Source organism: Sarcophilus harrisii, chromosome 4 (assembly GCF_902635505.1).
Source record: "Sarcophilus harrisii chromosome 4, mSarHar1.11, whole genome shotgun sequence".
Classification (NCBI taxonomy): Eukaryota; Metazoa; Chordata; class Mammalia; order Dasyuromorphia; family Dasyuridae; genus Sarcophilus; species Sarcophilus harrisii.
In genome coordinates this window covers 35,294,671-35,321,799 of record NC_045429.1, presented here as the reverse complement: position 1 = coordinate 35,321,799, position 27,129 = coordinate 35,294,671, and the positions used below count along the sequence as shown (strand labels likewise).

At 37.8% G+C, this 27,129-nt stretch overlaps 2 protein-coding genes across 4 annotated transcripts in view; both read right to left on the bottom strand.

Annotated features, from left to right (window-relative positions):
* The window catches only part of LOC100923253 (guanylate-binding protein 4), a 76,822-nt gene that overhangs the window by 24,423 nt on the left and 25,270 nt on the right, over positions 1 to 27,129 (bottom strand). The gene's annotated exons all lie outside the window — the stretch shown is intronic.
* Positions 1,751 to 26,608, bottom strand: LOC100927683 (guanylate-binding protein 1). Of its 3 annotated transcripts, none has more exons than XR_004234310.1 (12): positions 26,295 to 26,608; positions 17,986 to 18,194; positions 12,294 to 12,421; positions 11,999 to 12,108; positions 11,154 to 11,350; positions 10,597 to 10,821; positions 9,967 to 10,247; positions 8,384 to 8,596; positions 8,075 to 8,177; positions 7,339 to 7,532; positions 5,423 to 6,330; positions 1,751 to 3,339 (listed from the first exon to the last, which is right to left on the bottom strand). XR_004234310.1 is itself a non-coding variant. In XM_023501624.2 (12 exons), the coding sequence occupies exons 3-12, from the start codon at positions 18,173 to 18,175 to the stop codon at positions 6,211 to 6,213; spliced, it is 1,761 nt and encodes a 586-aa protein (XP_023357392.2). In that variant the 5' UTR covers positions 18,176 to 18,194; positions 23,975 to 24,201; positions 26,295 to 26,608; the 3' UTR covers positions 6,055 to 6,210. The 3 variants fall into 3 exon arrangements, 2 of the variants coding, with proteins under 2 accessions (XP_023357392.2, XP_031825229.1); XM_023501624.2 differs by lacking the exon at positions 1,751 to 3,339 and adding an exon at positions 23,975 to 24,201 and having other exon boundaries at positions 6,055 to 6,330; XM_031969369.1 differs by lacking the exons at positions 1,751 to 3,339; positions 26,295 to 26,608 and adding an exon at positions 23,975 to 24,413 and having other exon boundaries at positions 6,055 to 6,330.

The following is a 27,129-nucleotide window of genomic DNA, read 5'->3' as shown; positions in this document are numbered from 1 at the left end:
TTATTTTTAGAATTTCTAGTTTGGTATTTGATTGGGTATTTTTAATTTGTTCTTTTTCTAGCTTTTTTAGTTGAAAGCTGAATTTATTGATCTTCACTTCTATTTTATGCAAGTAAGCATCTGGATATATAAAATTTCCCCTTATTTCCACTTTGGCTGCATCCCATAAATTTTGGTATGTTGTCTCATTATTGTCATTCTCTTGAATGAAATTATTGATTGTGTCTATTATTTGCTGTTTGACCCATTCATTCTTTAGGATGAACCTAAGTACTTTTATAGGGAAAATTTAGCCACAGGGACTTAACTTGGCTTCTGATTAGATTAATACCTGAGAGTGGAACCATGGAATGAAACTGATCTCATTTATCAGAGCCTTCTTCCTACCTGCCCCAGGGAATAATTTTTATCAATCCTTCAATTTCTCTCTGCCCACCACACCCACCATTCAGGACCTCATCCATGGAGCTCATAAGGCTTAACTGGGATCCAAGCACATGTCCCCTTGCTTTCCATCTCACTCTATATTCATTCCACAAAGTCACCTTTACAGTCACAGTATGACACAAGAGAAGAGGAGACAGAATGTGAGTGGAAGTCCCAAGGGAGAAAAGCATTTATTAGTACTAGGTGAGTTGAGGCTTCATAAAAAAGGCAACATTTGAAAGTAAGCTTTTTATTTCCTTCTCTATAGGGACCTTTCTGTGCAAGGCTTAGGAGAATCAAAAATGGAACGCCCTGAGGTTAAGGGTTGGGGACTAAATAATCTCTGGAGATTCAAATATTGGATATTATGATCCAAGTTAGAGATCTCTTCAAACTATAATATTTTGTGCTTCTGAGGATGTAGTAAGAAGGTACTCCTGGGTTTAGAGGATTTGATAGTAAGGATGAAACTCAATCAGTTTCTCTACTCATTCATTCCAATCATATTATGGCAAATGTTTCTCCACATTAGTAAATATGTAGTCCACACTAGGCAAGGGAAGGGAAACATATGGAAGACCTTACATGTCTAAAGGAGAATTATTAAAAGACACTCTTTAAGCAGGTTGGAGATAGCAAAGGGAAATTATAAGTTTCCACATCTGTCTCCAGATTTGGGTTATAGTGTGGCTGCCTAAAAAATGGCTACTCAGCTGTCTCTTTTTTTTCCTATGGAAAATTTCCATCCCTGACATATTTTAGGAAGGAAGACGTAGAGAATACTATTTATGATGCCAGGTTCAGTAGGACTTTCTAGGTGTAAATAGACATTCTAGCTGTGAAATTATTATTGGGGAAAGAGGGGGAGAACTTCTTGGCTTCTTTTAGGGGCAAAATAAAAAAAAAATCAAAGACAATAAACACAGAATTGTTCCAATTCACTAGCAAGTGTGAGGAAAATGACCTTGAATTATCTTTTCAAATTAGGAATCAAAACTGAAAACAATGCTCAAGCCATCTTCCTGCCCCTTACCTCTTGCTACCTTGGGGATTCTCCTTGTGCAATGTTATCTGACTCCAAAGTGGAAGAAGGAATAGACTTCCAGTACACAAATATCCTATCAAGGGCTGACTTGTTAATATTGTTATATACAAGTATGAGTATACATGTATATATATTTTGTAGCAAATGACATTGATTCAATTATATTCCACAAAGGAAAGATAGTACTTGTAGCTATTAAAAAAAAAAAAAAACAACCAAAGTAATTTCCTTTTATGCATAAAAATAAAAGGCATACAAATGAAGAAAACAGACATCATGGACAGAATAGCAACAATTTTATTATTGTAGCAAAGGACAGTCTGATAATGGTCTGGATTTTTTTTAATCACACCCCCAAATAAAGATACTTGGAGAACATAGCAGAGGGTTCTGCTCCCTGTTTTGGAGCATGTTAGTCCTTTAGTTCACGAGCTCTTTTTCAGCACCTACTATGTACCAGACACTGTGCTAAGTGATAGGAATTCAAAGAAATGCAAAAACATACTGTTGCTTACTATTAAACAATAATGTAACTCCAAAATAGATCAAGAAAAAGAAGAGTTAATCTCAGAGAAAAAACACTAGCTGGGTGACTATGGAGAGGAGGAGAGAGTAGGAAAAACCCTCTAAAGAAGGTAGAATTTTAGATGAGTTTTGAAGCAATCCAGGTCATAATTTGGAGCAATCTGGGTCATACCTAGGAGGCAAAGACAAGAAAAGAAAATATTCCACACACAGGGAAAAAACCTGTGAAAAGGGTATGGAGTTAGGAGGTATAACAGTACACAGGGGGACCAACAAGGTGAGTGTTGCTGTATGTAGAGAGGAACTGACTGGAAAAATGGAAAGGGAACAGATAATCAAAGTCTTAAAGGTGAAAATATTTTATATTTGATACTAGAGACAACTGGCAGCCTCTGGAGTTTGCTGAGTAGGAGAATGACATGGCCAGATTAGACTTCTAGAAGTTTGGTTTAGTAACTGAAAGGAAAATGAACAGGAGAGGAGAGACTTGAATCACCAGACTATTGAAGCATACAGATAAGAGGTAATGAGGTCCTGCACCAGACTGGTGGCTGTGTGCATGGAAAGTAGGACATATATAGGAGAGTTATTATGAAGGTAAAATTAACAGGCCTTAACAACAAATTAGATATTGGAGTTAGTGGGAATGAGGAGTCCAGGATGACACCTGTGTTTGATCCTGAGTAACTGGCAGAATGGTGGCAGCCTCAATAGTTATAGGAAAGTTTAGAAGAGGCAGGATTTATTGGGAAAGATAATGAGTTTGGTTTTAGACAGGTTGAATTTAAGATGTCTTTGGGACATCCTGTTTGAGATAACCATTAATAATCAGTTCATGATGGAAGATCAAAGATGCTTCCTCTCCACTTAATGTAGGAAAAGGGAGGCCTTTTTGATTGGTTTCTGAGCTGGAAATGAAAAAGAGGCTAACTGGATAAATTGAACTATCTCCTACTGGTAAGGATGTAAGTCTCTGAGGAAGAGGAGAGGTTGTGGCAGAGTGGCTGATTCTTCCCACCTGGACTGATACAAGGCTGTGAATACATGGCACCTTTATTTTTTGCTAGGTGTGGAAGCAATGTTTCTTTCTACTGTTAGTATCTTCTCTTTAGTGTATCTGTTTATGTACAAGGTCTCTGAGCTTTCTTCATCCTCAGATTGTGGCAATTTCAGTCTTCCTGCTTTCTGACATCCTTCCTGGTGACAATTTCCATTGAGGATAAGTTTCAAAGTGTTTCAGCCTCTTACCACTTCAGACGATTCACAGTTCACATTTTGGCTTAGACATATAAGACTTAAAACAGTACTATAAAGCAGCACTCATCAAAATCATTTGGTGTTGGCTAAAAAATAAAGTAGTGTATCAATCAATAAAGTAGTGTATCAATGTATCACACAAAATACAATAGCCAATAACCATAGTAATCTACTGTTTGATAAACCCAAAAACTACAGTTTGGGGGATGAAAACTCACTATTTGACAAAAACTGCTGGGAAAATTAGAAAAACCATCCTATGTTTTTTTAGTAAGTGACTTGGGAAGGGGGACCCAACAGAACTGGTCCTGGCTCTTTCCCATAAGCTTATCTAAGTGCCACACAGTTCCATGTGGGGCTTATTCAATATATTTCTCAGTTCATTGAACGATGGTTCAGAACTTGATCAAATACCTGCTCTTTTCAATTAGGACCATTGGACACTGGGACTTTGTGGTCAACAGGTTGTAGAAATGGCTTCTGTTGCAAATATGGATTGATTTCTACAGCCTTGTTGGGCACTGTGGGAGAGCAGGCTGAATGAGTATTCTTTAGAGATTAACCTTTCTACTATTAGTTCATTGAGTTTTAACTTTGGTATTAGTGTTCTTAGTGTTAGTGTTAGTGGTCTAACTAATGGAGAGAGCTGAACTTATTTTATTTCTAATGAAAAATTCCTAATTTGGAGAAATTTGAAAAGTCAGAGGGATTGGAGGGAATAGCTAGTCCTCCATCCTGTGGGTCACATGACATAGATTATGTCTTTTTGATATCTTTGAACTCCCAGTTAAAGCTTGCTTTCTACATTAAACCTTTCTTGATACCTCTTCATGGTAGTACTTTCTCTCTTTCAGTTAATTCTGATTTTCTTTACTATAGTAAAAGCAAAATATTTCTGATTATAAGCTCTTTGTGAAAATGAGATTTTATCTTCCTAAAGCTCAAGTTTGACCATGTCACCCTACCCATCCCCTTCCCCTTCAATAAACTGCAGTGTTATGCTATTTCCTCCAGGATCAAATATAAAATTTCCTTTAGGCTTGTAAAGCTCTTCATAACCTGTCTCCTCTTCCATTTTTTTGGCGTAAGATGTTTGACTTATTCATCCCCAAAACAGCTAATCATTCTCTCCACCACTGGGTAGAGTCTTATGAAAATGTTAGGCTTGAGCCCCAAATCACACAAGTATTATTACTCATGTATGGAACAGAAAGATGGGAGGAAGAGCTTACAGGGATGTGGGAATGCTTTTTTTATTTTATTTTCATTATTTCTGTATCTCCCTATGACCTATGTGTAAGCCTCTATTTACTTAAGCCTAAGGCCAGTTACACACCACATTTACTTAACCTAAAATGGTGACATTTATCAATAGCTGACATTGTTTAACCTATTAGTTAAAACACTGTCAGCTTAGTTATCTGCTGATTTAAGGTTTCCTAAAAAGCAGGTAATTTCAGGGAAACTGAAACATTCCATTCCCATTTTTTGGAAAGTGATATCCCATTAGGAGGTCCCAGGATTCTTAATGATTTCTAATTTGTGGTGTAATCCCTTATAATAGAACTTATAAAAATGGTATGTCTGTACTAACTCTTTGGGCCCCCCTTGGGACTGAGTCTCTATCTCTAAATGGGACTTCCCAGCCCTTTAAAGGGAGAGGGAAAGGTGGTGAGAAAGGGGTAGAAAGAGGGGACAGGGAGAGGGAGGTGGAAAGGGAAGAGGGAAGAGAGAATGAGGGAGGGGAAGAGGGAGTAGGAGAGGAGGAGAGGGTTGTGAAAGAGGGAGAGACAGTGTGTCAGAGAGGAAGAGAGAGGGGGAGAGACAGAGAGAAGGAAAGAGAAGGAAGGCATAGAGGAGGGAAAAAGAGGAGGTAGATGAGGACAGAAATGGATGAGGGGGAGGAAGAGAAGGAGAAATAGAAGATAAGGCTTGGGGAGACCCTCTCCTACAATATCCTCTCCTTTATATCCCCAAATTTTCAAGGACAACTGGCAGTCCTGGAATAGCTGTTTTCATAGGAATGGATGGGACAGGAGAAGGGATGTGTGGCTCTAGTCCCCACATTAATGAAGCCCAATTTAATCTTTCCCTTCAGGTCTACCTCTAGGTCCCAAGGAATTTTGCTTTCAGAAGCATCAGCAAAAAAAACCATTTCCCAACTCTCACCCTTGCCTAATGTGCTGATCTTGGGTTGCAACTCTCTGTGTTAATCCATTGATCGGGCACACATCTTTCACCTCCTCATCTAGTCAGTTGTTCAGCTTTTTCCCACTGTTCAGAAGCACCTAATCTTGTCCTGGGGTGACAGCCCAACTACTAACTCAGGTGCAATAATCTATAGCAAACAGTACTGATTTGTTGACATTCTTAAGGGTGAGGAAGGAGAGCATTTGTCCACTTCTGAGCAGTAAACCCATAACCTTATATGAAAAGAGGCCCTAGAACTAGAGATCCCACATGGGAAAGTGCAGCAGCAGCAAGCTTCTTTGGGGATATGCTTCAAGCCATCAAATGTCCCTTTTCTCCTCTTTTTCTTGTCCTCTTTTCCAGTTTCCATTTCAAAATGGGAAGGGTTGGACAAGGTGAGATCATTCACAGGAAGCAGAGTTGAGTGGCATTTTTAGAGAAAACTCCTGCTTTGCTAAGGAAAAACCTCGGAACAAAGAGAGCTGACCAAAAGTGGACTGAGATGCTTTGCCTAAAAAGGCAGTGAAGTCTCCATCTTTGGGGAACTTTGAGCCGAGGCTGAAGGACCACTTACTAGTCAGGAATATTGTTCTTTTTTTAAAGGCACATGCTTTGGACTAGGGTTTAACCATGTTTTCTGAGATACCTTTGGTCATTCAGTTATCCAATTCTATTATTAATTCAGCAAATTGAGTCTCCAGTGAATTGTCAACATTTCTCTTGGAAACGACTCTGTAGCTCTGGGTGAGATGGTGAAGCTCATATCCTCACAATATAGTACAGCTATCTGAGCTACGGTTATCATATTGCTGCTGCAATTCCTGGAGTTGTTGTTCCTGTTCAGCCATTGCCCTTCTTTGTTCTTCCTGGATTCTTCGTGCTTCTTCCTGAGGAGAAAAGAAAACAAAAAGGCATCCAACACTTAAAGCACCTCTCTTAGGTTTAGCAATGCAATTTGAGCCAAACAAGCTCTGCCATTAGGTCCTAAGTGGTGGGAGACACTGTCAATATGAAAGACAAAATACAGTAAGAGCCTCTAACTTTAGGAAGGTTATGTTCTACTGCGTTTCTTGCTGATTGGCAGCCTTGAGTTCTAGCTGCTTTATGAACTTTCTTCATTGAACAGGTGAATGTACAAGACACTTTGCCAAGCTCTGTGAAGGATACCAAAATATATATATAATGCCATCCTTACCTTAGGAGAGTTTGCATTCTAGTTAGGGAGTATAAAGAAAATTAACAATATAGGGCAAGAGTGTTCAAGGAGTAATGTAGAAGCACTCTGGAAAATCAGAAAAATAGAATAACTCCCTGAATTCTCTGAATTTTTCCTTCTCTTTCCTCCTTCCTTCCATCCTCCCTCTCTTTCTTTCCTCTCTCCATGCCTTCCTTCCTTCCCTCTTACCCTATTCCACTCTTCCTTCATTTTTCACCCTCCCTTCCATTCTTCCATTTTTTATTTTCTCCTCCCTTCCTTCCTTTTCTCTCCATACTTTTTTCTACTTCCCTCCCTTTCTCCCTTTTCCTTTCTTTCTCTCCCTTCCTCCTTAATTCCTTTTTCTCTCACTTTCATCCTTCCTTCTCTTCTTCCTTTCTTCCCTCTCTTCCTATGTACTTCTCTTTTTCCTTCCTTCCTTCCTTCCTTCTTTCCCTTATGTCTACCTCCCCCCGACCAATCTTCCAAGGCTGACACAGTTGACTCCACAGAGCAGAATCTTAATAAATGTTTGCAAAATGGATTAATAAAAAGAGATGTTCTCCTGGACTATATTAATGTTTTCCTTTAGGGCCAACATTTTTACTCTTCAGGTGTTGTAGCTGAGTAATCTCCATTTCTAGAAGCCATTAAGGGGAATGGGAAAGAAAACAAATGTTGAATTGGGACAATGTAATACCTCCAATTTCCTAATCCTCGCTCTCTTTTGCTCTTCCAACAATCTTCTATTCTCGGCTTTCATACGTTCAAACATTTGTCTTCGTTCTTTTTCTTGTCTCCTTTGGATTGCCCGGTTGATTTCCTCCTGCCTCCTTAGCGCCATCTCCATCCTTCTTGCAGCCTCTGCTGCAGCTTGTGCTTGCCTCTCTTGCTCTGAGAAGGAAGAAGAATTTAAAATTTTAAATGGAAGAAGATAGGGTAACCAGATGGTGTAATAAATAGAGTGCCAGGCCTAGAGTCCGAAAGACCTGAGTTCAAATCTGGCTTCATACACTTGCTAGCTGGGTGACCGTGGGCAAATTGTTTAACCCTATTTGCCTCAATTTCCTCACTTGTAGAATGAAATGGAGAAGGAATTGGAAAACCATTCCAGTATCTTTGCTAAGACAAGCCCAAATGGGGTGCAACAAAGAGCTTGGCCCAGCTAAAAATACTGAACAAAAATAAATTCCCCCATCTTTTGTCACTGTTCTCTATTAGATTGACTTAATAGAAAAAACTTATCAGAGCTCTTCACTAGAGTACCCAGCACTTGTTTAGAGAGAGTTAAAGATTTAGGAAGCAAAAAAGGAGTCTTTGTTGAATTCAAATGTATTCAAGGATATCAAGGCATCTTAAATAACATTTCTGAAAGCAGAGGGCACACACAATTCCCTGGACTATGCAGGGGAGAGTCTCCTGCATGGATTTCTCACCTCTCCTCTGATTTTCTTTTTTAGTAAGCCTTTGGTCTGCCTGCTTAATTGCATCAGCTACAGTTTCCTTTGACTTTAAGTATTCTTCCAGAATCTTGTTTGCCTGTAGGATAGAAGGACAATGAATTTAAAACAAGAAATAGTGATGGAAGAGGAAAGCCAAGGCCTGTTCAGTCTTGTGAGCAAAGCTGACCTGTGGATCATTCCAACTGACAGTACTATTTACTATTTATCCTGAGGCTTGGAAAAGACTCTGAAAATTTCCTGACTCCCCTCAGTCTGCAACCCTGAGCCCAAAGGGAAGTTCACCTGGATCCCCTTCTTGGGCTGCTGGTTGTACTTCTTTTGGAGCTCTCGCATCTGCTGAAGGTAGATGTCATAGCCCCCTGGTTTGGAGAAGGCACTCTGCTTCACTGCTTCCTCCAGAGGCCTGAAAATATCCTGAAGCAAAGCTGTGCAGCGATCTCGGGACTCTCTTTCATTTTGTTTACAGAATTCATCTAACTTGGCTTTCAGCCGGTTCTTTAGAGTTAATAAAAAACAAAGAAGTAAAACATAAGGGCTGCAAAATAACACATGATTTTAGAATTCAACAGGATCTCAGTAGTTGTTAAATCTCACCCATGCTCCGTGCCACCCAACCAATTGTCCAAGCTTTCCTTGAAGAGTTCTGATGAAGGAGAAACCACGACCTTTCCCTTTTAAGTTATTCCACTTGTTAGGATATTTTCCTTCAGAAGATTTCACTTGAGAAAAAGTTAGCTTTGTTGTGTATGATTGTGAGAAATATTACTCTGCTATAAGAAATGAGGAGTTCAATGATTTTAGAAAAACATGGAAAGATTTACATGTAATAATCAAGAGCAAAGTGAGCAGAACCAAGAAAATATTGTAGACAACAGCAGTAATGTTGTTTTAAATACAACTCTGAGGGGCAGCTAGGTAGTGCAGTGAGTAGAGCACCAGTCCTGAAGTCAGAAAGACCTGAATACAAATCTGATCTCAGACACTTAACACTTGCTAGCAGTGTGACCCTGGGCAAGTTACTTAACCCCAATTGCCTCAGGAAAAAAAAAACTAATACAGAGCAAATAAATCATTTTGACTTTTATAAATACAAACATTAAAAATAAAGGACATATGAAGAAAGACGCTATCTGTATCCACAGAAAGAACTGATAAATTAAAGTATGTATTGAATCATTTTATGTATCTCTCTTATTTGTGTCTAATGGTTGCCATCTCTAGGGATGGAAGGAAAGGAAAAAAATAAATGAAAGAATAAGGAATTTACACAATAACTTTATATATTTAATAGGAATAAGAAGTTACATATACTAGATTTTTGGACTCATGTGCAGTCATCTTTTTTATCTTCCTATATTATGGAATGCTTGTTTTATTCCCTAAATTAAAAATAAATGTTTAAAAAGACAATATTAGGCATCTTGCCTATACATTCTTATAGAAGCAAAATCTGTTGTTTCTATGCACTTTTAGAGGTAGTCAAAGGGGACTAAATCTCTTCTCTGATCAATTAGCCTGAGAACAACTCCTATTGGATCCTTTAAGATATGAAGAAAATAAGTTTCTTGATCTGAAATTTTCAGAAAGCCCTTCCCATGTCTGTCTTTGCTTTATACTATAGTATGTAACCTGCACTGCAGACCAACAGTCTCAAGTGGACCTTTCATGCATAACCTTTTACCTTCTCAAGATTTTAAATTAGTTGATCATATTATGCTAGCTGTACAAAGTATGTAAGAGTCATGGGTCTTTTGATTACCGGTAATATTGAAAGTGGGGCATCAGGTTACAATACTGAGGGATGAGGCTTTCAAATTTACTAAGAGAAGTCATTCATAGGCAAAGTCCTAAAATAGAAAAGGTACCTCTAGTGCTTTTTGGAATTTCTGGTCCACATCCTTGAAAGAGTCCTTGATGAAGACATTAATGGCTTCCCTCTCACAGATGTCATGTAAACGCAGCAATTCTTGAATGGTTTCTGTGGGGAACTGGATCCCCTGTCTCATCATCTTTTCATACACTGCAAAGGCCTTTTGAACTGCAGCTGAATTCTCTAGCTCAGCCAGAGCCAAGACCGCATTCTCCATACAGGGAATATCTCCACTGGTGATGGCCTCCACATAGTTCACAACCAGGTTTCCTAGGCCTAGGAAGACAATGGATTGATCAAAAGGATGGCTAGAGCAACCCCATTTAGGAATGAGTCTGTATCTTTATTCTTTAGCAATGTGGAAAGTGGGGGTTCCATTTTGTTTCTGAGAAAATGAACTTTCTGGAAGAATCAGGAAGAAGTAAAAATGCTTAAGAAAAAAGAAAGATGTTTTGGGTAATCAAAGCTCTGATGCATTCATCAGACTGGCACATAGGACTGACCTTGTGCAAAAAGACAATCATTCTCTTTGTCTATGATTATCCTAAGAAGAAGACTCCTTTTTGTCTCATGCTAGTGTTCCCTACAGTCATAGAACTTGTTGGAGAGAGAGAGAGAGACTCACGTGGCCCATTGACCATGGCACCTCCAGGGAGAGTCTTGGCCTTCGCTTTATTGTAGATATGATTCCTGAAGTTTTCAGCACTTTTCACAAAGTCTGCATCAAGTTCATCATCATGAAGTTGCTCAATCTTTAGGAGCTTCTTTCCATAAGCAGGTGGGGCAAAGACAAAGCAGTTCTTGTTTCTAAAGAACTTCTGGATACACATTCCAGCTTCTTCACTGGTACCTAAAGGGAAGGAAGAACAATATGGTAAAGAGTGAAAGTTGCCTGGAGATCGGTCCCCTCAAATAATATCCTGTTTAGAACATCTGACTCACTCCTAAACCCGAAGTCTATAGGTATGAGTTTGGTTAAAAAAAAGAAAGAAAGAAAAGGACAAAGAACTTGTCACATGAATATAATTAGTTGTTGAACCTAAACCACTTTCTCAGACTTGTAGCACATTGCTTTATTTTTTAAAGGGAGTCTGGAGACTGTGACTATACAAGGATAAACTGGAGACAAAGAAGAGCAGTATCTGGGATAACCGCCACTGCCCAGCCCTTAACCGATCAGACCTTTCTTTGGTTTCAGGGCATTCTCCAGGTACTGATCAGGAGTGGCAGGCTGCCCATCGATTTCCAGCTCCAAGATGAAGTCACGCACAGTCCACACGAAGTCTGGAAAGAGGCTCACAAGTTCCATGGAGTCATCCATTTGCTCAGTTCTGGAGGAGGACTTTGCCTTGATTTTATCTGTCAGTTCTGTCACATAACTGAGATTTTAATTAGGAAATTTGGCAGAAAAAGAGTCCAGCAGCCATCATTTCTTAATTTTCCCAGTTTCCTAAAGTCCTTTACTTCTCCTTTCCTTGGGCTACCTTACTGCCATTTGTAGCAGCAACATAAGAACTTTTCCTGACAATTAAATTAATGTGTGCATGTGTGTATGTGTGTGGGGAGGGAGGGGAGTGTTCAACGAGATCCTTATTTTCATCAATTTCCATCATTCCCAGTGAGAAATTTCCCTTTGACACTTAGTGGTGTTTAGAATTGTTAGAGGGCCACTGACGCATTCAATGGTTTGCCCTGTCAAAAGGAGAATTACAACCTAGGTCTTCCTGACAGCAATGGGGGTTTGAGGGGTGGGGGGTAGGGGTGAGCTTCTCTATCTCTATGTTGTTGTTACTGTTTATATTTTGTTCTCAGAGAGGATCGTGGCTTCAGGAGGTGATGCCATGACATACAAGTAAATTGGATTTAGGTGTGAGAGGGCTGGGCAAACTACCCAATTTATTTCTTAGGGAAGAGGAGGAGCTGTCCAGCTGTTCCTCCTTTGAGCAGTTATAGCTAGCATTGAGACAGACCTTTGAAGTTTGCAAAGTGCTTCCTCAGTGTCACCTTATTTTGTACAGAAAGGATACTAAATGTCTTCCATGGCCTGCTGGTCAATGGTACCCATGCTGTTGTAGACAAAGGTGCTGCACAATAGCACAGCCAGGGCAAAGATCCACGTGTCATTCTTGTTGTCTCCCTAGAAGTCAGATCACATTATGGGGATTGAATCTGTGACTCTTGGCCACTTCTGTGAGATGTCCTAGATTACCACGATTATGCAATGGGGGAAAATCAACTCATTGGCTGTTATTACAATTGAAGCCTAGAACAACAGTGCTTAGTAACATTTGATTAAGCATGGTGACATCCTTCTCCTCTTACCTTCTCCACATCACCCAGGCCCTCGGTGTCCAGGAGAACGAGGGTGTGATTCGGCTTCGTGGGGTGAGGGACACACCACATCCAGATGCCCTTGGTGTGAGACTGCACAGTGGATCCAAGGGAGAAGCCTGCACAAGAGTGCGGAGGGATGAGTCCAGATGGTGTCAAAGTGGGAGTTGTGACATTTGGGGCACGTGAAGCACACACCAATTGGGGCCATAGTGGAAAGAGTGCTGGATGTAGATTGAGAAAGCTGGGTGCAGATCCTGTCTCAAACACTTGCCAAGGCAATTGTGATTTTACCTCTGCCTGTGATCCAATTGCTTCTAAACTCCTTTGTGATGGAAGAGTAAATAATCCCACCCTCCCCAATTATTTGTCAATCTTTATTCAAAGTATAAAACTCCCTTTTTAAAATGTATGTCCTGAATTTGTCTTAGCAGAATGGCTCACTGGTATTTTATGGATTCTATAGTTTTTGCTTGGGATTTTTCTTTCTAGTTTCTGTTCCTCGATTTTGTTTCTCTATTTAGAAATACTTAAAATTTGATGAAATTTTTCTTCTATCCTGATGCTCTCCTGAATCAATTATGTCCAGTTGCCAATGATTTCTTTATTTCCATATCCAATGATATTTTTTCAGTCTTCATCCTTCTCTCTATAGCATTCAGCATCTTTAAGCATTCTCTGCTACAATACTCATTCCTTTCTGGATTTTCATGACTTGACTCTCTTAGTTTTACTCTTAGCTTTCTGACTGTTCCTCAATTTCCTTTGCTGCTTCAGCACTCTTTTTCTTTTCCATAATTCTGTCTATAACCCAAAATCCTACTCTAATATCTTGTACTATTTCTATAGTGAACTTAGTATAGTTTAATTTATCATATTTATGCAGTAGAATTCATGATTGTTTCTGATCATTTATCAATCAAATTTAAATATGCACATAATGTACATATACATATATTCACTATCACATATATGTATGTATATATACACATATACACAAAAATACCAGCCTTTCTGCTGAACTTCTCCCTCATGTCTCTCCTTCCCAATTAGTCATTTTAACATTGGTATCTTACAAATAATCTCAAACCTAACATGTCCAGGGCAGCATTCATTAGCCTTCCCTTCAAACCTAGCCCTCTTATTAACTTGTTTTCCTTGATTGATTGATTAATTGATGGGGGGGGGGGGGTGAGGCAATTGGGATTAAGTGACTTGTCCAAAGTCACACAGCCTGTAAGAGTTAAGTTTCTAAGGCCATATTTGAACTCCAGTCCTCCTGATGTCAGGGCTGCTGCTCTATCCACTGCACTATCTACCTGCTCCTTTTTCTTAACTTCTTGATTGCCTCTTTAAGACACCATTATCTGTCTAATCATTCAGATTCACAATTCATTTTCCTTCACCACTGATATATTTTCAATTCCCTAGCCTATTGTTGTTCCATTAGATATTATTGAAAAATTTTGCATCAATGTAAATGATATTTGTCCATAATTCACTCTCTTTTCTTTATTCTTTCCTAATTTACGCATTAGACAATAATTTTGTCATAAAAGGAATTTGGCAATTTTTTTCTTAATTTTTAAAATTAAATTTTGTAACAGCTACCAATTACTCTTTTTATTTAATAGAAATCCATCTGAACTGAAATATTTTTAAATTAGTAGCTCTTTTATAATTTGTAATGTTGGAAATGGCTATAATTGTGGGTTGCTTTTTTAGTCTCTATTTTGGGACCATGAGTCAGTCCATCTTATAAACCTGACTTGTGAGAGAATTTACTATTCACCTTGCTAAACATTCCTTACCTTCCCCCATATCTTGGTCTTCCTTAATTGTGTATCCTGATGAGTGACCATTTCCTTCTCTGTTTCTAATCAAAAGCCCATCATTGACAAGATTATCAAAGTCAGAACATTAGGTGAATTTTTGCTTATATTCCAATGAGAGATTGTATGGGGGGGGGGGATGAAGAAAATGAAAAATCCTTGAAGAAAACTATAAAATAATTACAGTTCTAATAGTTATAGAAAACTTTAAATTCCTAGATAGCAGAGCAATTGCTACCAATCATGAATGCTTCCCAATCTCAAATGATATCCAGGGATCTTTAATCCAGGTATTATTACTTAATTCCTTGAGAAGAAACTTCTTCCAAACTCTCCTAATTACTCTTCTCTCCTGTTTTTATGGCACTAGCTATTGGATCGTGCTTAGATCCCCTATCATGAATCTTGGAATCACCTTCTCCTATCAGAATCTAACCAAAACAGACAGTTTGACTAATAAACTGAGTCTGACTCACTGATATCTCCCCTTACCTTATAATCAATCCACTGACCAAATCTGAGACTAAATTTCCTGACAGTTGCACCTTCATGGATGGATGGATAGATGGATAGCTTCACCGCCATTATCTTCTCTAGAGAAAGCAGGGTCTGGATCACTGAATCTCATGCTTGAGTGATAGGGAATTTCTTTTTTCTTAGAGTTATGAATTGTTGACTAATGTTGGACAGCTAAGTGAATCAGTGGATGAAGTACTATGCTTAGAGTTAGGAAGTTTCATCTCCATGAGTTCAAATCCACTCCACTAATAAATCCTTATTAGCTGTGTGAGCATGGGGAAGTCATTTAACTCTGTTTGCTTCAATTTTCTCAACTGTAAAATGAACTGGAACAGGAGATGGTCAACTACTCTGTTAGGATTCTTACAAGGTGCTAAGTCACTGGAATTGATAGAGACGATAATTATCTAATTTAGTATGGTACTTAACAGTTCTCTAGTTCACTTATGTACTTAATACTTATTAGAGTTCCACAAGATTCACACCTTTAAGAGAGCATATATAAGGACAAGCCAACTAAAGGATAAGCCCACTAGAACAGAAGCCCACTAGAAGCTCTGAGCCTCAGCCAGGATTCATTCGAGGAGATTCACAAGCCAGAGGAGGCAGCTTAAAGCTCTTGGAACCAAGGAGAGAGATAGGCCTCTAAGAAAGCTAACCCGGGCCGAGAAAGGACAAGACTTGGAAAGAGACAAGAAAGGATTTAGAGTTTAACACCTGGCTGTATTTGAGGTAATTATTTAGTGAACTGAAAGGAAAACTGCCTCCAGAAGCCCCCCAAGAAACCTGCTCCCAGAGAAGATTATATTTTAGAGAAAAACATTACACTACTCCAGTATCTTAGCCAAAAAAAATCCTAGATAGGGGACAAAAAGTCAGACATGACTGACTGACCAAGACAGTTTCTGTATTATATTTTTTAAAAACAATTCTCTATATCATTTATGGTAATTTCCATATTTGTATATTTATGTATTTAGGTAATCTTTTTTAGCAACCCCAATTTTGCTTATATACAACTGTTTGATTTATTCTAATTCTTTTTATTTAGTTGTTCATTTTCATCTATAGCATATAGATGTTAACAAAGGTCACTTTGTTCTTATGTTTTTAGAAAAATAAATTTTCTAAAATAAATTTGATTTCTAGAATATTTTGTTTTTTATTACATAGATTCTTTTTTTCAAGATGTTCTTATTTGTGATCATGCAGGGTTTGCTTATTTATTGTCTAGCTTTTTAAAAATTGCCAACTCAGTTAATTAAATCTTTTTTATTTTGTTAATATATGTTTAAAGATATATATGCACATATATATTTATATACTTTCTCCTCTGAGGACTATTTGAATCTCAGAAATTTTGATATATTTTTCATTATTATTTTCTTTCATATAGTTATTAACTATTACTGTTATTTCTTCTTTGATCTATTTATATTAAAGATATCATTATTGAGTCTCCAGCTATGTCTTTATTATTTATTTATTTGTGCCCTATAATTTTATTTTAATTACATCATAGACCATAAAGAATTTTCTTAGAATTCATTTTCACAAAATTTAAAAAATCATTTTATGTCCTTTAGACTATGATCCATTTTCATAAAATTACCATGTTGTACTAACAAATATACATGTTCTTTAATGTTCATATTCAGAAGAATTTGTATGTAATGATAATTTAATTTTCTCACTATTAAATCCCTTATTTAAAAACTCCTTTTCTGTTAGATGTATCTAGCTCAGAGAAAGGAACATTAAAATAACCTATAGTTTTTGTGTTGTTGTTATCTATGTCTTAATTTTTTCTAATTCAGTTAATATTTAAAAATGAAGCACACTGTGTCATTTGTTACATATATAGTTTGTTTTTCTTTAATCATATTGTCATTTCCCATGTATCTCTTCTGGTAATACAAATTTTTATTTTTTTGCTTTGTTTTGTAGCTTCATTCAGCTTCTGATTTTATGGAATCACTCTCATGCATAATACATTTAGCTCCTTCTATTTTCATTTTGGATGAAAATAGATTCTTACTTGAGTTCCTTGTATTGTTGGATTCTGGTTTCTTATCCACTCTGCTACTTTATTTCATTTCACTGGATTGTACAACCAATACATATTTGGCATCTGGATTTCTCCTTTTATTTATTTTTTATGATATCTCTTCAAGTCACTATTTTGTACATGAGGGTTTTTTTTTTTTTATTTTTAACTTTAGACTATTTTAATGCTAGTGTAGCTACCAGAGTTAATCCTTATGTGTAGATTATATTGTATAATCTCCATTCTACCTGCTACCAATGTGTTTTTCTTATTCATTCCTATTCTGGGTTCTGAGAAAATCATGTTTTTATATTTCTTTATTAAAACTATAATGTCTCTCATTAATTAATTAATTAACTCTGTGCTCCACCTCAATTCATATATTGCTTATTTAACTAACTGGAGAAACTTCTTTCTGCATAAATATAGATTTACTTCTTTCTCCATATGAATCCTCTTTCTCCCCACTTCCCAGTCTTTCAACTCATAGGCTGAAACACTGAGATTAAAGACTATTCTATATATTATCATTGTAATCAACAAAGAAACACAGCTATGATTGAATATTTGTAATTTATCATCTGAGAAAGTCATAACCAAAGTCATTTTCAGTAACTATGAACTCCATTTTTTAAAAATTTATTTAATAGCCTTTTATTTACAGGTTATATGCATGGGTAACTTTACAGCATTAATAATTGCCAAACCTCTTGTTCCAATTTTTTTACCTCTTATCCCCCACCCCCTCCCCCAGATGGCAGGATGACCAGTAGATGTTAAATATATTAAAATATAAATTAGATACACAATAAGTATACATGACCAAACCGTTATTTTGCTGTACAAAAGGATTCAGACTCTGAAATATTGTACAATTAGCTTGTGAAGGAAATCAAAAATGCAGGTGGGCATAAATATAGGGATTGGGAGTTCAATGTAATGGTTTTTAGTCATCACCCAGAGTTCTTTCTCTGGGCATAGCTGGTTCAGTTATGAACTCCATTTTAGAACTCTTGTCCCACTATTCATTTTAGGGGCTCCACCTTTATGTTATCTTTTTTTGGTGCCTTTTGTGTCCCTTAGGGAAAAAAAAAACTTGTGTAATAAATTCTAATTCCCTTCTCTATCCTCTTTTTTTAATGACTATTTTAAAGGAATGAGGAGCACTGAGGAAGAAACCTTGCCTCTAAAGATCTTTTTATTCTTAGCACTAAGGTCCTAATCTGATTCAAATGGATAATATTCTGTATGTGTATACAGAGTGATGAGCCAGATCCTTACTTACCAGTTCTCCTCCCTGCCAGCTTGTTCATCAGGTAGGATTTTCCAGTGCGATAGAGTCCCACAATGGCCACCACCACTAAAGGCTGGGTAAATTTCCTAAGCACCCGCAGTGCTTTCTGGTTGACCACGAATTGCCCATTACTGTTTTCAATCAGGCAGATTGGGGCACGCATCAGATGAGCACCGAACATGTTGGAGGTGGAGTGTTACCTGCAAATGCAAAGGCAGCTCAAATAGAACCTGGGAAACACCAGTCACTTCTAAATCCTGAGCTGGGAAACCACTCTCATAGTCACACTCTTTCTACCACTTGTGACCTTTCCCATCCACCTTGTCTCCAGGCAGAACCAGAGGCCTTCTGGACTCTTTCCCCATTAACACCCTTACAATTAGACCCTTATTGGGGTGAATATTGAATCCTGGGAAGTGATTACATCTCTTTGAATTCCATTATTCAAAATTAAAATCTGGTCAGTGATGTTAGACCAATGGAAATTTGTAGTAGGAATCCTAATAATGCAAACATGTCTGGAAATTCATTCTTTGCATTCATTGGAACCTAAATATAATTGCTTATAGGTAGCCTCTATCTCTTCAAATGTAATTTACAACATAAGGTAGTGACAGCCACCTCTTCCCATATTTTTTTCATTTCAGATAGCAAAAATGAAGTGACCTTATAGATCTTCTAAGCCAGTTGAAAGGACCGAAAGTACGGAAAGCTTAAGTGACTTGCTCAATGTCACACAATCAGTAAAGAGCCAAGATTGGTTTCAAACTCAGGTGCTTTGACCCCAATTTTAGAGCTCCTCCTGCCCAGGATTTTAGATTTAAAACTGAAAGAGACCTTAGCAATCTTTTTTTTTTCAATGATAAAGAAATTGAGGCTTAGAGATGTTAAACAGTGAGATTTGAACTCAAGTCATCTGACTGTAAAATTCAGTGATATAATTCGCCAGTCCCACATTCCAGAAAAGTGTGATATTTCTTTGGGATTCTTATAGTCTTTCCTGTGTGGCATCAGGGGACTGTTAGCTAGCCTTCTCCCAGCCTTCTAATGATTGGCATTTATATATGCTCATTGAAATTATGATACTTCAATATTTCAAGGATTCTTCACTCTTATTTTACCCCAACATCCAATCAGTTTCTAAATCTTGGCATTTCTATTTCCAAAACACATAACATATGTGTGAAATATATGAGATACATGAAATGCATGAGATACATGAAATATATATAGATATTATATATATAATGTGGGTATACATACACACGTGTGTGTGTATCCCCTTCTTTCCAGTCACACAACAACCACCCTCTTAGGGATCATCATCTCTTGCCTGGAGTATTGCAAATCCCCTAATTGGTTTCCCTGTCTTAAGTCTCTTCTCCTTCCAAATCATTCTCTTTAAACTTCATAAAAGGGGTTTTCCTAAAATACTGGTCAGGCCATGTCACTCCCTCATCCCAAATTCTTGTAGCTCTGTATTACAGAATCACTGAAGCACAAAGTTTAAAAGCTAGAAATCCAACCCTTTTGCCAAAGCCTCCCCCATATAGTATACCAAACAAACGACCCATTATCCATAGCATCTTTTATCTCTTTCCTCTGAACCCTTTGAAATATGCTTTTAAAAACCCAAGTATAGGAGCAGCTAGATGGTACAGTGGATAGAGCACCAGCCCTCAAGTCAGGAGGACCTGAGTTCAAATATGACCTCAGACATTTAACACTTCCTAGCTGTGTGACCCTGGGCAACTCACTTAACCCCAATTGCTTCAGGGAAAAAAAAACCTAGGTACAACATTTCCTGGAATTTCTCTCCTTTAACTCTCAGAGGAGGGAAAAGTCTCTTCCTCCCAAGATTCTCATCACTTCTACCACAAAAGTTAGTTTCTTCCTGTTATTGAGAGTCCCTTCCAAAATAAAAATCCCCTATGTTGGTTGGTGATCCTGCAACTTGACAACTAAAATTATGAGAGAATGTAATTATTAGCTAGCCTTTTTGGCAGAGAATTTTCTCCAGTGAATATCTGGGAATTCCCCATTATAACTAGCTTGTGTTTCTGTCCCACATTTGTAGTTTATTTTCTGTATTCCTTATCTAGCTTCTCTTTCTGCCTGGGTCTACAGTGTAATACTTGCATGATAAAATAATTACTTTTTATCCTTCTTTTGAATTTCATGCAAATTGGTAATGCTGAATGGTCCCTTAGCAGCTTTTCTAGGGAGATTCCTCCAGGAGATTTTGTGTCATTAAGTCAGTAGGCCCATGAGGAATTGCACCCCAGGAATGGATACAGGCTAATATATCTCTTCCCTCTTTTGATCAGTGTGTGTTCCCCTTAGTTTTCTTCAAAGTGCTCTTTCTTCATTCTCCTCCTAACTGCCCAACTGCTTCTACTCAGTCTCCTTTGCTAAATCATCATCCATGCCAGGCTTTCTAAGCAAGGATTTATTTCAGGCCCTGTCCTGGGGACTTCTTTCATTTTCTTTTTGTCTCTCACTCCTGAAATTCTCTTCTTCCCATCCTCTTCCTCCTGGCTTCTCTGGTTTCCTTCAAGTCCCAGTTAAAATGTCACTTTGTATAGGAAACCTTTCCTGTGCCACTTAATGCTAGAAAATTATCTTCCCTTGTCTCCAGTTGATCCTACATATGTTATTGCATTTTGAATATCGTTGTTTACATTTTGTCTTCCTTATTAGATTCTGAGCTCCTTGTGGGCAGGGATTTTTTGAATTCCCAGCATTCAACACAGTGCTTAGCACATACTAAGTGCTTAATCAATGCTTGTTAATTGACTGATTAAGAGAGTGTGGCTCCCTTATGGGTTCTCAAAGAACCATTTCTTTAGGTAGTAGAATCATAACCTAGAGCTTGAGTGGCCATTCATTCAACCTTCTTGTTGTACAGATAGGGAAACTGAGGCAAAAAGGTTAAAGGACTTGCCTAAAGACTTTTGCACAAATAGTAGGTATCAGAGATAGGACCTGACCTCAAGTCTTCTGACTCTGGAGCTCTTTCCTCTCTTCTAATCTGTTTCCATGTGAATCTGTCACTGAGTATTTAATAAGGGTCTACTATGTGCCAACCATTGTGCTAGTCACTGGGGATACAGAGAGGAAGAGGACATAGTCCTTCCTTCAAGGAGTTTATAAAATATCTTCAAGAATCAACATTTACATGTATAACTACACAGAGGAATATACAAAATGAACACAAAACAAATTCAGAAATGAGTCACATTCAGAAATGACTCACCAGCAGCTGGAATGATCAAGAAAGGATTAGTGTAGGAGCTCATATCTGAGCTGAACTTTAAATGAACCTAGGGATTCTTAGAGGAGCAAAGCTGTATATATTCCAGGCATTGAGTTCAGCCCATGCAAAGGTTCAGAGATTGGAAATGTTGTGTGTCAGTCAGAGCAGGAAGGCCTGTTTGGTCAGGTTCAATTAATGTGCCATAAGACCAGAATGGTAATGTGAGCTGGGTTGCCAAGGACTTTAAATCCCAGTGACAAGTTAGAATAGCTTTCAGGTTTGCAAATCCTTTCATATGCATCATCCTATTTGAATCCAGATTGGTTGAACAAATCTTTAAGGAGATTAATTTGCACAAGCACCAGGTATTCAAGTTTAGCTTCCAGTGCTTGATCCTTTCAGTCATTGCATCTCCCTGAGTCCCTTCTATGGAGAAACCATTGCTGAGGACATCATGTCTAGTTGGGCATACACAGGATACAGAGTTACTATTCAAAGTAACTACAACTACTTAGTTGTTACAATTATTTGAGCAGATTGGCTATAGAGGAATCAGTAGGTTTAGAATTCTCTGACTGGTGGACTATTCTTAGGTAGAGATAGTTCCCCCTACCTGCTCAGGCCTCTTATATCTGGCGATAGAGACCTGGATAGTGGAATGGGTATAAACCACCACCCCATTTCACTGGATTTGATGGACTACCTCCACAAAGACTGCTGGAACACTTTAAGATACGAGTCAGACATAAAGAATGATATTATAAGTAAATTAGAAGAACAAAGGATAATTTACTTCTCAGATTTGTGGAGAAGGAAGTAATTTGTGGCCAAAGAAGAACTGGCGTTCACAAAATAGCTAATTTTGATTGTATTAAATTAAAAGGATTTTGTACAAACAAAACTAATGCAGACAAGAAGGGAAACAATAAACTGGGAAAACGTTTTTACTTTCAAAGGTTCTGATAAAGGCCTCATTTCTAAAATATATAGAATTGACTCAGATTTATGAAGAATTCAAGACATTCCCCAATTGACAAATGGTCAAAGGATATTAAATGGACAATTTTTAGATGAAAAAAATTGAAACCATTTCTAGTCATATAAAGAGATGCTCTAAATTACTATTGGTTAGAGAAATGCAAATTAAAACAACTTTGAGATACCACTACACACCTCTCAGATTGGCTAAGATGACAGGAAAAGATAATGACAAATGTTGGAGGGGATGTGGGAAAACTGAGGCACTAATACATTATTGGTGGAATTGTGAATAGATACAGCAATTTGGAACTATGCTCAAAAAGGTTATCAAACTGTGCATACTCTTTGATCCAGCAGTGTTTCCCAGAGAGATCTTAAAGGAGGGAAAGGAACCCACCTGTGCAAAAAGGTTTGTGGCAACTCTTTTTATAGTGACAAGAAACTGGAAACTGAGTAGATGCCCATCAGTTGGAGAATTATTGAATAGGTTATGGTATATGAATATTATGAAATATTATTGTTCTATAAGAAACGATCAGTAGCATGATTTTATAGAGGCCTGGCGAGAATTACATGAACTGATACTAAGTTCAATGAGCAGAAGCAGGATTTCATTGTAATTTTGTGATGATGAGAACCATCTACACCCAGAGAGAGAACTGTGGAAACTGAGTGTGGATCACAACATAGCATTTTCACTTCTTTTGTTGTTTGCTTGAATTTTATTTTCTTTCTCATTTTTTTTTCTTTTTGTACTGATTCTTCATGTGCAGCAAGATAATTGTGTGTATATGTGTATAATATGTGCCTATATTGGATTTACATATATTTTTACCATGTTTAACATATATTGGATTACTCTCCATCTAAGAGAGGGAGTGAGGGGAAGGGAGAGAATCAAAACACAAGATTTTGTAGGGATCAGTGGTGAAAAATTATCTTTGCATATATTTTGAAAATAAAACAAGCTTTAATAAAAAAAATTGAAGTCGGAGAAATTTTCAAACTTTGTTTGATTCCATTAGTATCTGATATGCCATTTTTGTACTACACTTTCTATAAATTATCCTACTCAATTTTTCTAAACCTCTCTTTGGGTTTTAGACACAAATTCTTAGTGTCAGACTATATTCTTGTACAGCTTTCCCAGATTCTAACCATGGTCTAGTAGGACCATGGGATCATGCATTTAGTGCTGGAATAGATATTAGAGATCATCCTGATTCAGGACTTCTTAACCTCGTACATGTCGTGAGCCTCTTGAAACCTGGTGGAGCCTACGAACTCATGCTCAGAATAAGGTTTATAAAACTCTCCTTTTCCTTGGAGTGAGTGAAAGCTTGCATTTGTCATGGTTTCATCCCTTGCTTTTTGTGGATTTCTAGATTTGCCATAACATTTTACCCTTGAAGGAGTTTTCTTGCATTGTTCTGATCTCTCCAAATAATAAATATAAGGAATTTGTACCAGGCTCAGGCTTCCCTTTTCTCCTGACAGCCCAGGTGTGTGAGGAAACTAGAACACTGGGGGGACCGGTATCTAGAAGGCCTCATTCATTCTGCCCTCAGTCACTTACTAGCTGTGTGATGCAAAGCAAGACACTTAACATTCGTTTTCTTCAGTTTCAACTATAAAATATGGTTAATATTAGTATCTACCTCACAGTGTTGTCATAAGAATTAATATTTCTGAAAAGCATTAGCATAGTTCCTGGCACATAGTAGGTATTATATAAATACTTACTGTTTTCTCTTACTGCCTTCACTTTAAAAGGTAGAAGTGCTAGGACTTCCTTGGTCTTGCCTTGGATCCCTGAGTTCCTGTGCTGAAGTTCCTCTCCTCAGCCTCATCCCCATGCCCTTGGATCTTCAGGTTCAGAGTGTGGGATCTTCAGGGCCCTGCCCAGTGCCTCTGGACAGAATGCTAGGGACACTGGAGCCTTCATTGTCTGGGCTGTCCTTTTCTGAGTGCTGTGACAGTATGTTGGGTGGCACTGTTAGGGACACTGTTTTCTTGTTTCTTATTAACTACTTCTTACGGGGGCTTTCCAGGGCATTTATCCTGTGGATTTTTTAAAACTACTTTCAATTTTTCTTGACGGGAGGAAGGGAACATGCATTTCTTAACCATCCACATTTACAAGGCAGTGTGGTAAACACTTTACAAACTCCAGTTTATTTGACACCCCCCCCCCCCCAACAACCCTATGAGATAGTTGCTGTTATTTTCTCTATTTTACAGTTAAGGACTGGGCACTAGACAAATGCTAGGTGGTTTTGTTATTGTCACTTGGCTAGTAAGTAAATGCCTGAGGGTAAATTTGAACTCTCTCCTTCCTGATTATAGGTTCAAAGCTCTAACTACTGTGCCTCTTTCCATCTCTGATTGTGCTGGAAAAGTGATCTTTCCTGTTACTCATGGCCTTCTGCCATGAAGTCACCTACTGCATTTTTTCACTGGATTTCTTCATCATTATTTCCTCTGAGTCTAAGGATTTGCTAGAGTAGATATGTGGGAGCTGAATAGTTGGCTTCTTGTTCAGTTAACTGTTTTGTCTGGAAGGTTAATCACCTATCTATGTGAGGAGTTGGGGTTTAAAAGGAGAAAAAAGGGTGGAGGATTGTGCTTGTAGAAAGTTATTTTTCAGATCAGAAATCTTTTCAATTTTAAAAACAATTTAAAATTATCTCTAATTTATCCCATCTATATCTATTTTTACATAGCTGTTGTATATGGTCTTTCCCATTAGATCGGGAATTCCTGAAGTCTTGGAACTTTGGTGAGAGACTTTTATTTGTTTCCTAGTGTTTAATACCTGGCACTTAGTAGGCCCTACCTAATAAAGGCTTGTTGACCTGACATCTCCCACCAGGTCATGCATGAGTAGTTTACCAATTAAACAGAAAAGTGGAAGATTTTTACTCTTTTTTTAAAAAATAAATTCATTTGACTTCCAATTTGTCTAGGTGCCTAGGGCCATCAGACAGCCCTTAACTTAGTATTTAGGTACTCCCCATACTCAGGAGTTCCAGGGATAGTATAGTTCTGGAGCTAAGATCCCGACCTTCCTCTCAGCCATGCGCAATAGGGGCCAGCAAACATCTCTGGCTATTTTCTCCCTCATAACCTTCCAGAGGGGATATAACTGGTTGGGGAAAATCTGGATCCAAGACACTGATGGTTCCTCTGGCTACTAGTTCCTTACATTGTAACTTATCAATGGAGTGAGAGGCCCTCCCATAAGAGCCACTACACCCTCTGTGCTGTCTGATTGTTTCTTTCTCTGTGGCTGCAGGTTCATGCAAAGTCACCTCGTGGATCTGGAGCTGTGTCCCTGCTTGCCCTGTCACCCTTTCATTCACAGTACTTTCTGCTTTGATTAATTAATTACTATTTCAATGCTGTACTTGGCTTTGGTCCTTTAGCATTTTTATTACTTGAAAACCTAGGCTTGAGTTCATTTTGAAAATGGCATAGAGAATATATAAACCATGAGAGGTAAATTGCCATGGAAAGAGTACATGATTTGAAACCGAGATGGAGGATCTAGAGGTGACAGCCCCACAATGCCTAACTCTAATCCATAGGCCAACTGGCTGTGTGGAATGGAATTCTGGGAAGAGGATTTCGGTACACCACAGGACTGTGGATTCCTACTGGAGATGTTTCCTGTTTCCTTTCTTCTCCTCAACTAAACCTGCAGATTTCCAACATACAATATGGACAGTTTTAGAAATTTTTATCACAGACAATCATAAGATAGTTCAGTTTCCCAGAAGCTTTCTCTGCCAAACAGTTTCCTCTTCCCTGCTCCCAGCCCCTCTAATAGTGCTCCACATGAAGTGGACCTTGACTAATGTGAAGTGAGTCCTGAGCAGATGAAGATTTAAACTGCTAGACCTCTGAGGTAGCTGAGGACTAACAGTGTCCTATTTAAGGGGAAGTGACTAGTCCATCCACCTCCCCCATCAAACTTTAAACAAAGACTATAAAACAGAGAGAACAGTTGCTTTACCATTTCTGAGGAGCATATTTGGAGAAGAAAATACAAAAATGTTCTTACCTCTTTTTCACTTCACTTCTATGTTTCATAGGATTGGTGACTCTTGATTTTTTCTCTCTTAATCTCTCTACTCTGGCTTTCTCCTTGTCAGTTCGCTTGCCCAAAGCTCTCTAATCACTCGCTTGTAAAGGCTTTCAGTTTATAAAAGATTTCTGAGAAACAAGGAAACAAATGGAAATGCAGCAGAGGAAAGTGAAACTGAAAATAACAGCAAACATTTTATGGGCATAGCATCTAATATAGCAGCTGAGGAGCACTGGCTGGGGATTTTTTTGAGGTGATGTCAGCTTGCACTGATTTGCACTGGTGGAAAACAGACTTTGGCTTATCTAAAATAGATTTCTGATTTCTCTTGTGTAATATGATGACTATAGAAATATATAGAAAAAATTGTATATGTTTAATCTATATTGGATTGCTCTCTGTTTTAGGGAGGAGGGTGGAGGGGAGAAAGGGAGAAAAATTTGGAACACAAAATTTTGCAAAGGTGAATGCATATATTTAGAAAAAGAAAATGCTATTTAAAATAGAAAAAATATGTAAAATAGGAGATCATCCCAAAATTGTGTTACAATTGTTTGCATACATGTGTTATTTATTCTGGAAATCATCTCCTGTGACAACAAGAGAATTTCCTTGAATTCTTTCAATCCAAATATAATCTGTGATCATACTTCACTTTCACATTCTGCTATTCACATGACAATTTTTTTTCTTTTTTTCTTTTGTATTTAAGCCTCAAAGAAATAAATAAAGATCACTCAATATTTGTTTTTTCTAGACAACATGCATCTTCTAGCGAAAATCAAGGATAAATATTTATTGAGCACCTATT

Excerpts from the sequence above, each read along its gene's own strand:
- LOC100927683 (XM_023501624.2), bottom strand. The coding sequence starts at position 18,175 with ATGTTCGGTGCTCATCTGATGCGTGCCCCAATCTGCCTGATTGAAAAC. Across the intron at positions 11,351-11,998 it reads CAGGCCATGGAAGACATTTA|TTATGTGACAGAACTGACAG; the intron begins GTATCCTTTCTG and ends TTAAAATCTCAG. Across the intron at positions 6,331-7,338 it reads CGAGGATTAGGAAATTGGAG|GAAGAAGCACGAAGAATCCA; the intron begins GTATTACATTGT and ends TTTTCTCCTCAG.